Genomic DNA, 17706 nt, shown 5'->3' with positions numbered 1-17706 from the left:
TAAATAAACATGTGATTTTTTAACATACATGTAATTCAATTGTACTCACTTTGTGGGATATCTACCCTGTTAATAGAGGCCATGTAGCATCTTAAGATTTTATTAAGATTTAATTTTATTTCCTGAAATTATAACCCATTCTTTGCCTTTAACTACTGCTACCTCTCTCTCTTCATAGTCCACCATAGAACTCTGTGATCACTTCCTGCTACTGGTTCCTGTACTGTCAGCCCTATTATGTCATCTGCTTTATGGGTGATGATGATGTCTACAGTATTCTTCTCTGTAGTACTTTCCCAGACATGTTGATAATAATAGCAATCATCTAGTTCATTTTAAAATGTCCGCCCTGTGGAGTTTCCTACGCATTTGCTCCATTCAATTAGAGGCAAATTAAAATCACCCATAATAGGACATTCACACTTACTCACCCATTCAGCTTGCATGTAGAGGCTCTCATATCAGCTGGGGTATCTAATACTATCCCATGTCCATTGCATAATGGTCCGATCTGATTTGTTCTTCTCTTCTTTGCATTTATATATGTGAATTCCTTATCCCCACTCATTTTTCTCTCTTTGCCGACGATTTCTCATCTGCTTTTTCCACCCTAACCTTTTCTGCGGCACTATTACAGATCAATATGTAGCTGTTATAGGCTTCAGTACTTTTTATTGTTCTGTAACTTTTCAATGCCATCTTTCTGCTCAAGTAATCTGGCAATGCAACTTCATTTTTCATCCAACTTGGAATCCTCCCCATGGAGTATTTTTTTAATAGTATGTATATATATGCATTGATACACTTAAATAGAAAGGGTGCAAGAATATTTGCTGATGCTATCGAGGCAGCGTTAGGTGGGTCGGAAAACTGCTAGCTTGGGGGGGGAGACAAAGACGAATAGATTAACAGTAGCCACTGGCAGAGGTGAAAGACATTCTTGCACTGCTTCTATTGGAATGAGCAGAAGCCTGAAAAACAAGATGCAGGATATTTCAGAGACTGCTGGGAGTCATTGCGGTACAAGTAAACACATGGGTTGTGTTAGGGTAGCTAAGAATAGAAATAGGTGCATGTATACTTGCGTGTACACCAATGCTAGGAGTTTACTAAATAAATTTGATGAATTTGAGGTATTGCTCAAAACATCAAAGGCAGATATTGTTGGGATATCAGAGACGTTGTGTCAAACAGATATAAGGAATGCAGAACTGGAATTTGAGGAGTACGTCTACAGAAAGGATAGACTGGATAGGAAGGGAGGAGGGGTTATGCTATTAGTTAAGAAATACATAAAATCCAAGGAAGTGAAGCCAGTGGACATCGCTGGACAGTGCAGTGTCGAGTCAGTTTGGTGTGACATATGCATTGGGAGATCAAAATTGAGAGTAGGAGTGTGCTATAGGCCTAATGACTCTGATGAATATAATAAGGAACTGTACAGAGAAATAGAGTGGGCCAGTAAATCAGAGATTCTTATAATGGGAGATTTTAATTTCCCAGATATTGACTGGAATTTTGGGACTGGTCACTCACACACTAGCAAGGCTTTTGTGGATTTATTGGATGATTGTTTTCTATATCAGCATGTTCGGGGGGCAACTAGAGGGAGGAATACTCTTGATTTGATTATCAGCAGTGATTCTTCATGCATTAAGAATCTGCAGATAAATGAACCACTAGGTGGCAGTGATCACACTGTGCTGAAGTGGGATTTACTCAAAGAGGTAACAACCATTAGGGGTAAAGGGAAGGGTTATTGCTTTCGTAAAGGCGACTACGATGGACTGAGACAGTATTTAAATTCTATACAGTGGGACCAACTGATGATGTTACCAACAGCAAATGCAAAATGGGAAGCATTCAAAGAACTTATCTTGGAAGCTACTAGGCTTTACATACCAACTAAGAAATATTGTTCAAGGTTTAGGCCTAAAAAATGGATGTCGGATGAACTGATGAGGCATATGGCAGAGAAGAAACATACATGGGATACATACAAATTAACACATGACACAGAAGCCTATGATAGATACAAGTTGATCTGTAACCAAGTTACAAAGGAGGTTAGGCAGGCGAAGGCGGATTACAAGAAATCTTTGGCAAGGGATGCAAAGAGTTCTTTACTTATGTAAACTCTAGAAGGAAGGGGATGAATCAGATTGGTCCACTTGATATCGATGCGTCAACTGTTGATGATCCTGCTCAGGTAGCTAACAAACTAAATGAATATTTTGCATCGACATTCACACATGAGGAGTTATTCAGCGAGGGGAATGCCAGAGGTGTATTCAACTCTAGCAGTAAGCTAGAGAATCTTGTAATAACTGAGAGTAAAGTGGAGGAGAAATGGTTGAAGATAAACACAAGAAAGGCACCCGGGGCGGATGGGATCTATCCAGTTATATTAAAGGAGGCAGCAGAGGAAGTAAGCAAACCCTTAGCCATAATTATGGGAGCTTCCTTGGACTCAGGGGAGGTACCCACAGACTGGAGATGTGCAAATGTGACCCGAATTCACAAAGGAGGATCAAAGGCTGACACAAGTAATTATAGACCTGTGAGTTTAACTTCTGTTCCAGGAAATTAATGGAGGCACTAGTTAAAGAAGCACTGCAGGATCATTTAGACAAATCTTCAGTTATAGCTCAGACACAGCATGGTTTTGTTAAGGGGAAGTCTTGCCTGACCAATTTGATTGGATACTATGATGCAGTCACAAAGGAACTGGATGCAGGGAATAACTTTGATATTATATACTTGAATCTTAGAAAGGCTTTTGATACTGTTGCACATGGAAGACTGCTGCACAAATTGGAGCAGTGTGACATTGGAGGCAAATTGCTGCTGTGGATAAAGGGGTGGCTGAGGGGGAGAAGACAGAGAGTGGTAATCAATGGACACTGCTTGTCGTGAACTAATGTTATTAGTGGAGTCCCTTATGGCTCAGTGTTGGGTCCATTATTGTTTTCTGTATTCATAAATGATATTGATGATAGTATATCAAGCTTAATGTCGAAGTTTGCAGACGATACAAAGGTAGGCAGGATTGTCAAGGACACTACTGACACTATGCTGCTGCAACAGGATCTGGAAATGTTGAGCAGATGGGCTGAGAGGTGGCAAATGAAGTTTAACATTGACAAATGTAAAGTACTACACATGGGAAACAGCAACCCCAGAGCAACGTATCAACTCTGTGGTACTACACTGACAGTGGTAGAGAATGAAAGGGACCTGGGGGTGGTTGTGCAGGCAGATATGAAGTTCTCTGAGCAGTGCAGACGGGCTGCAAGAGTAGCTCATGGTGTATTGTCAATGATATATAGGAATTTTTCTGGCAGGGATAAGGAGGTGATTATTCCCTTGTATAAGGCAATGGTCAGGCCACGCCAGAGTACTGTATACAGGTCTGGAGGCCTCATTTCAAGAAGGATGTAGAGCTGCGGAACGAGTACCGAGAAGGGCAACAAGATTAGTGAATGGAACAAAGGGGTGCTCTTACGAAGAAAGGCTTAAGTTTTGCAAATTGCAGTGTCTGGAGACAGGCACCAGCGAGGTGATCTGATAGAGGTGTATAAAGCCTTGAATGGTTTGAGCATGCTCAATGCTGATGGGATTCTTCCTCTCACTCAGAATAATCACCTGAGAGGGCATAAATTCAAATTGAGGAAAGACAGATGTAGGATAGACGTGTGGAAATTTGCCTTTAGCCAGCGGGTGGTTAGTTGGTGGAACAGACTTCCATCCCTTGTCGTGGAAGTTGATAGCATAAATAAGTTTAAGGCTCAGCTGGGCAGGTATTTTGAACGAACAGAGGGATGAAGTGGAAGTGGGTTTTTTTTTTTTTTTTTTTTTGGCTGATGCTGCATAACTTGCTTTCTTGCATCAAATGCCTCTACTAATGCTAATGCTTAATTCAAGGCTTCTGTGATTAATGTTTTAAAGGTGTATATAATTCAATTTTATTCACTCTCTATGAGATATCTACCCAGTTAAGAGGCCATGTAGCACCTTAACTCTCATAATTTCTCTTCCTGAAATTATAACCCATTCCTTTGCCCTTAACTACTGCTACCTCTCCCTTCATCATCCACCATACAACTTTGTGATCACTTCTAGTGATTCCTGTACTCTCAGACCTGTTACATCTGGTTTGTGGGCGATGATCAAGTCTGGAATATTCTTTTCCTTATTACAGTGGTTTCCACTTTTTTAAATAATGGCACAAGTATTATTTTTTTTGGCACCCCTACTCAATTTTCTGCCTGTTAGATCCAGTTCTGTGTGTGTTTGTGTGTGTGTGTATGTGTAATATTTAAAAAAAAGTTCTTTGATAGTTATTACAATAATATAACTTGAAATAAAATTACAATTCATAATGCAAATTATATATACTTATATAATAATTTTGTTCTTTATATAGAGGTACTAAATAAACATCAATTATCGATCACCACAAAATTAAAAAAATATTGCACAATGGATACCATACATCTTTTATAATGAAATAAACATATAAATTTTAAAAAAAATTTAAGGAACTTAAACCAAATTACATGGCACCCATGGAATGTTGTTGCAGCACCTCTGTTGAAAGCCACTGCCTTAGTACTTTCCCTGACATGTTGATACAAATAACAATCATCTATTTGATTTAAAAATTTTGTCCACAATTGTGGAGTTTCCCTCCCATTTTCTCCAGTCATTAGAGGCTAATTAAAATCACCCATAATAAAATATTCATGCTTAGGTTGCCCATTCCATTTGCATGTTGCGTTGTAGAGGCTCTATCATAATCTTCACAATCACCTGGCGTGTAGATTACTCGCACTCATTATACCTTTGCTTCCAATAATCTCACACCATACAGATTCTATAGTAGCATGCAAAATGTCTGAATCCTGGAAAGCTTTCATCACACCCCGGCCGTTTTTAATAAGAAACATGACCCCATCACCCTTTCTATGTCCCCTATCCTTCCTAAATTCATGATACATACTGTACTGAAACTCATCATCCCCTACCTCTGAGTGGCACCTCATTTCTGTAAGCCCTATTATGCCAGCGTTTTTGTAAAGTTAACTACCCAGATACACCCCTTAAAGTTATTTAAGCTCGCTTCCCTGGCATTAGCTGCTTGCTCATTTGAAACGTTTCTGCACTCAGTACATCTTGCTACTATGTTCTGTTGCGGTTAGAAACAAGAACTCTTGAGGTATGTGCCAGCATTACTTTGACCGATATTATCAGATAAATGCCTATTTATATTACCCTTGTCCTCCCAAACTAGCAGTTTCCCTGAACCTTTAAGTTATCCTGAATAATACTAGCTAAAACTCTTGCACCACCTTTGTTTAAATGTATCCCATCTCTACAAAACAGATTCCTTCTAACCTACAAGCGCAGGCCAACCTGATAGTAACCCCCCCCCCCCCCCCAAAAGCCTTGAAGAGTCCTTCAAGTCTTGAGTTAATCCATGAGGCTTTCAAGCATATAATTTCTCCTATCGTGCCTGGGCAGAATTGCAGACACAGACATTTTGACCTAACTCGCCACATTTCTTCAGCATGGTCCTTTACTTGTCTAACAAATCATCAGATCATGTATGATTAATGTCATTAGTCCCCACATGAATAATAATAATATTCTCTTTACCCCCTTTAAAATCAGAGTCTGTTGGTGACATCATTAATAGTTGCTCCAGGCAGAGATACCCTGGTTCTAGTCCATCTATCGTTATTACAAAAAATATTTCCCGTTTCCCTGACAACAATGGAGTCTCCTAATAAAACTAAGTTCTTTTGAACCAGATTAGTTTGCACTTGGTTATTCTGTTTTGCAGCTCGAATCGGAAATGCTTGTTGGGTTACTTCTTGAGTCCCTGATGAGCTCCCAGATATATTATTCTCAAGGGCAAGCACCTGTTTTTTTTTCAGTGACTCAAATTACTCTAGCTGTGCCAAATTTTAACTTAAGATTGGTGCACTCTTTACAATGGTGACAAAGAAAAGAATCTCCAAGTGAGCTAGGATTATCCACTAGGTTGACCTTGGAATACATACTGCAGGTTCTGCAAATAAAGTCATGATCACCTGGGAGTCGGCTATTTCTGTATGAATCATGGTATCCTCTGACGAAGTGTTCAAGGCAGATCTTGTAATGACCATTATAAAATTTACTAATTATTAATAAATGAAACTTTCAAAAAATTATATTTATAATATTTAAAAAATCACACTATTACAGGGAAAAAACTTATGAAAATAACCTTTACAATATACTGAATAACCTTTGAAACCCTGCTATACTTCTTTGCTGTCGCTATGAAGGACTGCAATGTACCCAGCTCCTTGATAATGCGCTTGCCCATGCACACTACTTGGTCTTCCTCCAGTCGCTATCTGGCAGAGTAGAGGCTGATCCAGAAGCTTCCTATATAGTTACCAATACGTTCGGTCAGTGTACTAACTAGCGGCCAGCCTGCAAACACTTTTTTATAGCTGTACCCTCAGAATGTAAGGAAGATTGGATCTCACCATGATGTCCAGCATAACCTCAAAAGACATCAATTATATTGAATGATGGAAGACATGGCATAGGGTTTACCTGAGATTTGTTCTGCAGACTAAACATGGGTTCTGCCACTTCAAGCTTCCAGTAAGCAAAGTGATGGTATTGCACCAGTTGATGAGAGTCATCTAACACCTAGTATTGCTTGGTAACACAGAGGGGGTGGCATTCTTCTGTGTGGTGTGGGTGCCATACCTCATTTCTTGCTTATGTTGGCTCGCATCTGGGTCATCACTCACAGTGTGCTAGGTGCCATATTTCAGGACTTGAACATGGGGGTTATACCAAGGTTACTTACAGTCCCACCACCTTGAAGGTGCAAGCAGAGGATTTGGCTGTCACAGACCAACCAGACTTTACAGAAATTAGGTCCACTTGACCTTAGTGTCACTCGAATATCAGTCCCATCAGTTTTAGACTCCCTTGTAACAAGCACAACTTGGCATATGTGAGAGAACGTCTGTGACACCCTCAAAGGCTAAACATAGCTGCTATTTTTCTGACCATCTTTGAAGTATGTTCAAGTCATCCTTAAGAAACACTGCTTGGCACTGACCATTAACGACTCTACCTAACTTTACATTGTCTTCAAATTTTGACATCTCGCCTTCAGCAATGTCATTTATGAAAGTAAGAAACAAAGGTGGTCCAAGAACCAATTCTCGAGGGATCCAATTCCTGACGTTACACCAATCTGAAGAATATCCATTAATCATAACCCTCTGACTTGTGCCCTGCTGTCACCCAGCATTTTATCTTAGGATCTTACCAGTAATCCCAACCTCTTCAAACTATACAGTAACCTCTCGTGAGGGACCAAGTCAAATGCTTTGAAATAATAGTATATGTGGGTTTCACAGTTATGATTAATGTTGGAACCATCTACAGCTACATGAGTTCTAACCATAAACAATGAGAAGTATCATGCACGTGGTCCAAAGTTTCAATATTATAATTGGGTTACAATTCACATGTTGCTGATACCAGTGAAGTTCACAATATCAGAGCTCGCAAAATTGGCCTAACAAATGACCCTCCCCCTCATAGTCCGAAGTACGATCACAATGTCTCCACTCAGACTCGCTTCCATTTATTTGTAAGTTTGATTATTTGTTTTAATAAATATTTATAAGTTTATATTTTTGTTTTAATAAATGTAAACTTTATTTTTTAAATAAAGTTTTATTTTAATATTTTGCTAGTTGAATATTTATTTCTGGTAAACCATTTCTGTTTATTTTCTAACTCGTCAAACATGACTGCAACAGCACCAGTGTGGGAATTCTATTGCCACACCTCGTATGATACAAGTTTTCCGTATGATGTCAGTACTCTTGGTATTCATATTTTACATTTTATTTCAGCATTATTGCCTTGAACATTAATTTGAGAAAAACTGTAAACATGCCACTAGGTGAAGAACAAAATACTGAGGTAAGTTCTTGAAAGAACATTTCTTGATTGATTATGTAATTTTCTTGTGTAAATGAGTTAGTATGAGCACAGATTTCTACCAGCCAGTTTGTTATTTAAAAGCTCATGGATCTTTTCTGATATTAATAATACTATTCACTGTATAGTGTAAGGAAACAACATGCTTTTGTTGCCCTGTCAAAAAGAAAAAAAAAAAAAAAAAAAAAGTAGACAACAAACCACAAATTATGCTTCCTTCCTCACACAGGCAAATATCCAGTTGACCTTTGCATTTATCCAAACTTTCTGACTTGACTACCTATGAGGGAAACTTGTTCCAACAAACAATTTGATGGCTAAAACAAAACTTCCTTTATTCGAATATAAACTTCAACCTCTCTATTTTGAATTTATAGCCCCTAGTTCTGGAATTCTGTATAACGGATAATTCCACCTCCATTCGTTTTACTAATCACTCTGAGGTGCCTGCATGGCAAGTTCCTGTAGCCCACATAATCGGAGCCTTTCCTCATATGGTCATTCTTCTGCCAGTCTCACAATTGAAGTTGCCTGCCTTTGGACCCTTTCAACATATTATGATACTAAGAGTAGGAGACCGACCGAATTACTTAACAAGTAGAGGTCAATGTTGAAAAAAAGCCATGAGTTATGGTTGAATTTGAAAGTGTCTGCAGTTCTGCCCAGACACGATAGGAGGGAGTATATGATGAGAGCCTTGTCTATCAATTCGGCCATGGAGAGATTGTGCAAGGCTGAAGGGGTAGAATTTTTCTCAGCCTTGTATGTGCTTGTTAACAGGAGAGACTGCTTCTTCAGGGATGGGATACACTTAAATAGAAAGGGTGCAAGAATGTTTGCTGATGCTATCGAGGCAGTGTTAGGTGGGTCGGAAAACTGCTAGATTGGGGGGGATACAAAGACTAATAGATTAACAGTAGCCACTGGCAGAAGTGAAAGTGATTCTTGCACTGCTTCTATTGAAATGCAATTCAGCAGCACCTGGAAAGTAAGTCAATGGGGATTTCCAGGACTGCTGGGAGTCGTAGTTGAACAAGTAAATACATGGGCTGTATTAGGGTAACTAAGAGTAGAAACAAGTGTGTGTATACTTGCATGTACCCTAATGCTAGGAGTATAGTTAATAAATTTGATGAGCGTGAAGTGCTAGTCAAGAAATCAAAGGCGGATATTGTTGGGGTTTCAGAGATGTGGTGTCACACAGACATAAGCAGTGCAGAATTGGAATTTGTGGAGTATAATGTGTACAGAAAGGATGGACAGGAAGGGAGAAGGGGTTATGCTGTTAGTTAAGAAATACAAAATCTAAGGAAGTGCATGCAATGCAATGTTGAGTCTGTTTGGTGTGACATAAGCACAGGGAAAGGAAAAATGACAGTACGTGTGTGATATAGGCCTGATGAGTATAATGAGCAGTTGTGCAGAGAAAGAGAGTAAATCAGAGTGTCTTTTAATGGAGGGTTTTAATTTCCCAGAGATTGACTGGAATATGTGGGTTTGTCACTCATACACTAGCAAGGCTTTTGTGGATTTCTTGGATGATTGTTTTCTAGAGCAGCATGTTCGTGAGGCAACTACAGGGAGTAATAATCTTGATCTGATTATCAGTAGTGATTCTTCGTGCATTAAGAATCTGCAGAGAAAAGAACCACTAGGTGGCAGTGATCAGTGTGCTGAAGTGGGATTTGCTCAGAGGGGTAACTACCATCAGGGGTAAAGGAAAGGGTTTTTGCTTTCATAAAGGTGACTACAGTGGTCTGAGACCAAAGTTAAATTCCATATGTTGGGACCAACTGATGGTGTTACCAACAGCAAATTTAAAATGGGAAGCATTCAAAGAACTTATCTTGGAAGCTGCTAGGCTTTTCATACCAACTAAAAAACAATGTTCAAGATTTAGGCCCAAATGGATATCGGACGAACTAATTAGACATGTGACAAAGAAGAAAAATGCATGGGATACATATAAATTAACAGGTGATATAAATTCACACAAGCCTATGATATATATAAACTGGTCTGTAACCAAGTCACAAAGGAGGTTAGGCAGATTACGAGAAATCTTTGGCAAAGGATACAAAGAAAAACAGCAAAGAGCTTTACCTATGTAAACTCTAGAAGGAATGGGATGAATCAGATTGGTCCACTTGATATCGATGGTTCAACTATTCATGATCCTGCTCAGGTAGCTAACAAACTAAATAAATATTTTGCATGAGAAGTTATTCGGGGAGGGGGAATCCCACAGGTGTATTAAACTCTGGTACTAAGCTAAATAATCTTAATAACTGAGAGTAAAGTGGAGGAGAAATTGTTGAAGATGAACATAAAGACACCTGGGGAGGATGGAATCTATCCAGTTATGTTAAATGAGGCAACAAAGGAAGTAAACAAACTTTATCCATAATTATGAGAGCTTCTTTGGATCAGGGGGGAAGTACCCATGGACTGGCGATGTGCAAATGTGACTCCAATCCACAACGGAGGACAAAGGTAGACACAGGTGATTACAGACGTGTTAGTTTAACTTCTATTCCAGTGAAATTAATGGAGTCACTCGTTAAAGAAGCATTGCAGAGTCATCTAGACAAGACTTCAGTTATAGCTCAGACACAGAATGGATTTGTTAAGGGGAAGTCTTGTCTGACCCATTTGATTGGATACTATGATGTAGTCACAAAGGAACTGGATGCAAAGAATAATTTTGATATCATATATTTGGATCTTAGAAAGGCTTTTGATACTGTTGCACATGGAAGGCCGCTGTACAAATTGGAGGCAAATTGCTGATATGGATAAAGGGATGGTTGAGTGGGAGAAGACAGAGTTTTAATCAGTGGACATTGCTCTTCTTGGACTAATGTTATTGGTGAAGTCCCCCAGGGTTCAGTGTTGGGTCCATCGTTTTGTGTATTCATCAGTGATATTGATGATGATATATCAGGTTTAATGTCCAAGTTTGCAGACATGAAGTTCAGCAGGGTTGTTAATGACATTACTTTGATGCAACAGGACCTAGAAAAGTTGAGCAGATGGATTGAGAGGTGGCAACTGAAGTTTAACATTGGCAAATGTCAAGTACTGCATATGAGAAGCAGTAACCCTAGAGTAACGTATCAACTGTGTGGTACTACTCTCTATCACTGGCAGTGTAGTACCACACAGTTGATTCTGCACTCTTGGGTTAATTCTGCAGGCAGATATGAAGTTTTATGAGCAGTGCAGTGCGGTCTGCAAGAGTAGCTCATGGTGTCTTGTCAATGATATATAGGAATTTTTCTAGCAGGGATAAGGAGATGATTATCCCCTTGTATAAGGCAATGATTAGGCCATACCTAGAGTACTGTATACAGGTCTGGAGGTCTCATTTTAAGAAGGATGTAGAGGTGTTGGGATGAGTACAGAGAAGGGCAGCAAGATTTGTGAATGGAACAAAGAGTTGCTCTTACAAAGAAGGATTTAAATTTTGAAAATTAGTGTCTGAGACTAGTAACTGTGAAGTGATCTGATTGAGGTGTATAAAGCCTTGAATGGTTTGAGCATGCTCAGTGCTCAAACCATTCAAACTGACTAAGACGGATTCTTCCTCTTGCTTAGAATAATTTCCTGAGAGGGCATAAATTCAAATTGAGGAAAGACAGTTGTAGGATAGATGTGCAGAAAATTGCCTTTCGGCAGCGGGTTTTGATTGCTGGAATAAACAGAACTGGACCAAAAAAAAAAAAAATATATATATATATATATATATATTTTTTTTTTTTTTTTTTTTTTTTTTTTTTACTGATGTATAAGCTTGCTTCATATGCTTCTTCTAATGCTTATACAGTGGATTTATGACCTCTCTAATCTCTACAGGATAACATTCGATAAATCATCACTAGGGCACCATGGGCTTTCCTGGCTGTCTGTTTACATGGTTCAAAAAAACTTCATATCTGTCTATATTTTAACTCCCATATCCTTCTCCTCCTCCAATGTTTTTAAGTGAACCCAACCAAGTGTATAATTTATATGGGGTTGCTATTCCCCAAGTGTTTACTCTGGTTTACTCATTCAAGTGTAAGGCCTTGTATTTAGCAGCATTAAAACATAGCTGCCACCTTTCTGGCCAACTTCGAAGTCTGTTTAATTCATCCTGAAGGAGCACTGCTTGACACTGCATAATGACTCTGCCAGTCTTGTCTGCAAATTTTGACATCACACCTTTTATCATTATTCAATTCCCATTATGAAACTGTGGAACAAATGTGGTTCAAGAACCAGTCCTTGAGTGGACCCTACTTCTGACTCTACACAATTCTGAAGAATATCCATTGATCACAACCTTCTGCCCTGCAATCCATTTTGAATCTTACTGGTAATCCCAACATGTTCAAAGCGATGCAGTAACCTCTCCTGAGGGACCAAATCATATGCTTCCTAAAATCCAAATAAAATGTCTAAATTCTTCTCTAAATCCAGCTCATGAGTGAACGTGTCAGAATAGCCTACTGAGTTAGTTAAACATGATTTTCCTGTAACAAGGGCACAGCGATTTATTAGGCGCATCGGGAACTATGGCCATAGTTCCCGATGCGCCTAATAAATCGCTACATCCCCTTAACAAGGCCGTGTTCTGTGTCCTTCAGAATGCCATATCTTTCTAAACATCCCTGAAACTGACTAAGATTTTTCTCCTGCTACTGAAATCACATTAACTGGTCTGCCAACTTCGGTTTTAGAACTGCTTTTATGTATTGGTGATATGTTGGCACTTCTCCAATCCACAGGATTCTCCTCTGAGTCCACATGTATACAGGGTGTCTCAAAAATATTTGTGCAAACATTTAGGGGAGTAAGGTAGGTAACATCTAAAAGAATGTGAATCGCATAGGAACCCATAACCGGAAATGTCACCGTAAGTCGGTACATGGCGCTGTTCATCAGTTCGCGAGAGGGAAAATTTCTGGTTTACTCATTCAAGCAGTAGTCGCCACACTAAGAGCATGCATCGATATACGAACTGTGAGCTGGCAGACATGCACCTAGTGTATGGATTATCAGAGGGCCCACATGGTGTGCGGCCCCATTAGGCACAATATCGCTTCACAGTAAATTTCTGGGCAGGTATGGTCGATGACTGCTTAGTCAGCCCATACCTGTTACCCGTATGAACTCTGCTAAATATCGAATGTTTCTTGAACAAGTTCTACCAGGGTTACTTGATGATGTTCCAGCAAATGTGAGATGCAACATTTGGTTTCAATATGACGGGGTGCCTGTCCATTACGGAAGGTGTGTTCGTGACCATTTGAATAGGCGTTTTGGGCGTCGATGGATTGGCCGTAGTGGACCCGTTGCCTGGCCCCATGCTCACCTGATTTATCGAGCCTTGATTTCTTTCTGTGGGGGGCCCTCAAATCTATTGTCTATGAATCGCCTGTGGAGACGGAAATGGATCTCGTGGCGAGACTCGTCTGTGCTGCTGCTACTGTCAAAGAAACTCCATGTGTATTCGACCGTGTCCACCAATCCATGCTGCGTCGGTGTCACGCATGCATAGACTGTCATGGTGGAACCTTCAAAAATCTGTTGTAACATCATGAAATGCATCCATCTTGTACTCCATTGTTAATATTATGTCAAATAAATGTTTGCCACTAATTAATGTCTTGTGTCGTTTCTGCTTCTTGTGCCTCTGCTACTACTTTCCCGTTATTTTTCTGGTTATGGGTTCCTATGCGATTCACATTCCTTTAGATGTTACCTACCTCCCCTAAATGTTTGTTCCAATATTTTTGGTACTAACATTTAGTTAATAATCTGTAATTGTGACATTACTAATTTTACATGATTCTGCCTCACTCGCACAGCCTCTACTCGGTACGAATTATCTTTTATCAGCAGAGACCGATGCAGAGTACCTATTCAATTCATCTGCAACATCAGCTGGATTATTTAAGACTTTCCCACCCCCGATGCAGAAGGGTTCAATCTGATTAGCTTTCTTTATTGTGTACACATTCGTGAAAAATTCTTTGTCCCCATTCTTTGATCTATTAGCCAATGCTTTCTGATACCCAGCCTTTGCCTCTCTGATCTTATTCATGGTACCATTGCAGATCATCTTGTACCTGTAGTTAGGCTTTAGTACTTTTCATCATTCTGTAACTGTCCTATGCCATCTTTTTCTGCTCTATTTGACCAGCCAGCTCTGCAGTCATCCATTTCTGTATCGTCCTCCTGCAATGTTTTTTTAAAGGTATTAGCATTAGTAGAGGCATATGATGCAAGAAATCAAGCTTATGCAGCATCAGCCAAAAAAAAAAAAAAAAACCTTCCACTTTACCCTTCCGTTCGTTTGAAATACCTGTCCAGCTGAGCCTTAAATTTATTTAGGCTATCAACTTCCACGACAAACGATGGAAGTCTGTTCCACCAACCAACTACCTGCTGGCTAAAGGCAAATTTCCACACATCTATACTACATCTGTCTTTCCTCAATTTGAATTTATGCCCTTTCAGGTGATTATTCTGAGCAAGAGGCAGTATCCCATCAGCATTGAGCATGCTCAAGCCATTCAAGGCTTTGTACACCTCTATCAGATCACCTCACCAGTGCCTAGTCTCCAGACACTGTAATTTGCAAAACTTAAGCCTTTCTTCGTAAGAGCAACCCTTCGTTCCATTCACTAACCTTGTTGCCCTTCTCTGTACTCATTCCAGCAGCTCTACATCCTTCTTGAAATGAGGCCTCCAGACCTGTATACAGTACTCAAGGTGTGGCCTGACCATTGCCTTATACAAGGGAATAATCACTTCCTTATCCCTGCTAGAAAAATTCCTGTATATCATTGACAAGACACCATGAGCTACTTTTGCAGCCCGTCTGCACTTCTCAGAGAACTTCATATCTGCCTGCACAATTACCCCCAGGTCCTTTTCATTCTCTACCACTGTCAGTGTAGTACCATAGAGTTCATACGTTGCTATGGGGTTGCTGTTTCCCATATGTAGTACTTTACATTTGTCAATGTTAAACTTCATTTGCCACCTCTCATCCCATCTGCTCAACCTTTCCAGATCCTGTTGCAGCAGCATAGCGTCAGTAGTGTCCTTAACAACCCTGCCAACTTTTGTATTGTCTGCAAACTTGGACATTAAGCTTGATATACCATCATCAATATTATTTATAAATACAGAAAACAACAATGGACCCAACACTGAATCCTGAGGGACTCCACTAATAACATTAGTCCACGATGAGCAGTGTCCATTGATTACTACTCTGTCTTCTCCCACTCAACCATCCCTTTAATCATAACAGCAATTTGCCTCCAATCCCATACTGCTCCAATTTGTGCATCAGTCTTCCATGTGCAACAGTATCAAAAGCCTTTCTAAGATCCCAGTATATAATATCAAAGTTATTCCCTGCATCCAATTCTTTTGTGACTACATCATAGTATCCAATCAAATTGGTCAGGCAAGACCTTCCCTTAACAAAACCATGCTGTGTCTGAGCTATAACTGAAGTCTTGTCTAGATGATCCTGCAGTGCTTCTTTAACCCGTGCCTCCATTAATTTTCCTGAACAGAAGTTAAACTCACAGGACTATAATTACTTGTCAGCCTTTGATCCTCCTTTGTGAATTGGGGTTACATTTGCACATCTCCAGTCTGTGGGTACCTCCCCTGAGTCCAAGGAAGCTCTCATAATTATGGCCAATGGATTGCTTACTTCCCTTCCTGTCTCCTTTAATATAACTGGATAGATCCCATCTACCCCAGGTGCCTTTCTTGTATTTATCTTCAACAATTTCTCCTTCACTTTACTCTCAATTATTACAAGATCATCTAGCTCACTACCAGTGTTTTCTTCATCTATGGCATTCCCCGTCCTGAATAATTCATGTGTGAATGTAGATGCAAAATATTGATTTAGTTCATGTAAATATGTAAGTGTTCATGGCTTCTATGATTTTTGCTTTAAAAGTATTCCATAATTGAAATGTATTTGCCATCCTTTGGCAATCCTCTAAGTTCAGATACCATATAACACCTTGAATTGTCTAAGTCCCTTCTGGAGTTAAAAACCTGTTCCTTTGCCTTTAACTACTGGAACAAATTTCCATCTGTCGTTGTAGAAGTTAAACAGATTCAAGGCAGAGCAAGACCAACATTTGGAGCGGGTGGATGAGTGAAATGAGAAGGGTTTTTTTTTTTTTTTGGCTGATACTGTATAAGCTTGCTTTCTTGTATCATGTGCCTTTGCTGATGCGACATATTTCTTCATCTTCCAACTGACAAATGCATGATCACTTTCTAACATGAATTGTTCCTTTGTTCCTTTAATTTTAGCCTGCTGATGTCATCTGATTCATAATGATGATTAGTAACGATGGGGTCAAGAATATTCTCAACCCTAGTACTTTCTCTAACAAGCTGGTACAAATAGTCATCTAATTTATTTCAAGTTTTTCCCTATCATGAGTTTCCTTCCTACTTATTCCAGTCAATCTTGCACATATTAAAGTCTATAATAAGGCATGAATGCCCATGCCATTTGCATGTAAAGACTCATCATATTCTTCATAGTCGTCTGGTCTGTAGCTTACTCTCACTGTCATTGTTCTTTTGCTTCCAGCTAACTCACACCACAAGGATTTTATGCTGGCAGGTGTAACTTCAGTCTTAGCAGAAGCACTTTTCATGCTCAGGCTGCTTTTGATAAGAAGCATGACCCCCTCCACTCCTTGTATCTTTCTTATATACATTCTTCGTACCATAGTGAAACTCTTCATCACCAATTTCTGGGTGGCACCACATTTCTATTAGGCCCCGGGTGCCAAGCAATTGACTGAGCGATTTCTCTTTGTGGTTTCACTGTGACTTTTTGATAGGTGAATTCTGCGTTCTCTTTTACGTTCCTCTCGTTGAGAAATCCTTTTATTTAGTAGCTCTTGTATCAAAAGTACTGGTAGAGAGCAAGGAAGGAAAGTAACCTTTCTTTATTTTTCATATATAATAGACTAACTCCTACTAATTTTGCTTGGTCACTCCAGGCACTGCTCCTGCCTCCCCGTGGCAGGGCCAGTAACCTTGGCAGAAAAGTTCATCTGCCAGGGGCTAAAAGGAGCCAAGATGGAACAAAATATGTTTCCTTGTTTAGAATCGACAAGCAGTCGGCTAGACACAGAACACGAACATGACTCTTCACAAGCAAAGAGGTTAAAAACCATTTCCTCTGCGACCGAGTTTCCTGCATTTTTAATGATGCATTCATTATCAAAACAGCCTCTTAGTAAGCTATCCCCCTTTCTAATCCAAAAACACTTGGAAAGTATTGCAGGGTCTCCCTCCCAAGATGGTTAAGAGATTGCAATCAGGGGACTTACTAGTAGAAACTGTCAACTGCAGGCATTCTGAAAAACTCTTGAAACCCTAAATACATCTAAGAGTGCTATATCTAGTTGGGACCTTTTGTATGTGACAGAAGAAGAAATTAAAGAAGAGCTAAATGAACAAAATGTAATTGCTGTCAAAAGAATTATGACTAAAAGGGACAATATACTCACACCCACCAGAAATATCACTCTCACCTTTAGCAGTGCAAATCTACCCTCATCAGTAAAAGCAGGATATCTAAATTGTTGCTTTCGTCCTTATATTCCTAATCCTAAAGGGCGACACAAGTAATTA

General features: G+C 39.6%; 1 protein-coding gene across 4 annotated transcripts in view; it reads left to right on the top strand.

The window, feature by feature from the left end:
- The window catches only part of LOC150075706 (CCR4-NOT transcription complex subunit 4-like), a 494519-nt gene that overhangs the window by 22640 nt on the left and 454173 nt on the right, over positions 1-17706 (top strand). For all 4 annotated transcript variants that reach the window (XM_090388673.1, XM_090388675.1, XM_090388674.1 and 1 more), the window contains exon 2: positions 7938-8007. In XM_090388673.1, coding sequence (XP_090244799.1) covers positions 7978-8007 — 30 coding nt within the window. In that variant the 5' untranslated portion in view covers positions 7938-7977. The remainder of the gene's footprint in view (positions 1-7937; positions 8008-17706) is intronic.

Source organism: Mastigoproctus giganteus, chromosome 14, assembly GCF_048544385.1.
Source record: "Mastigoproctus giganteus isolate SK-2022 chromosome 14, ASM4854438v1, whole genome shotgun sequence".
Classification (NCBI taxonomy): domain Eukaryota; kingdom Metazoa; phylum Arthropoda; class Arachnida; order Uropygi; family Thelyphonidae; genus Mastigoproctus; species Mastigoproctus giganteus.
This window is presented reverse-complemented; position numbering and strand designations above follow the sequence as displayed.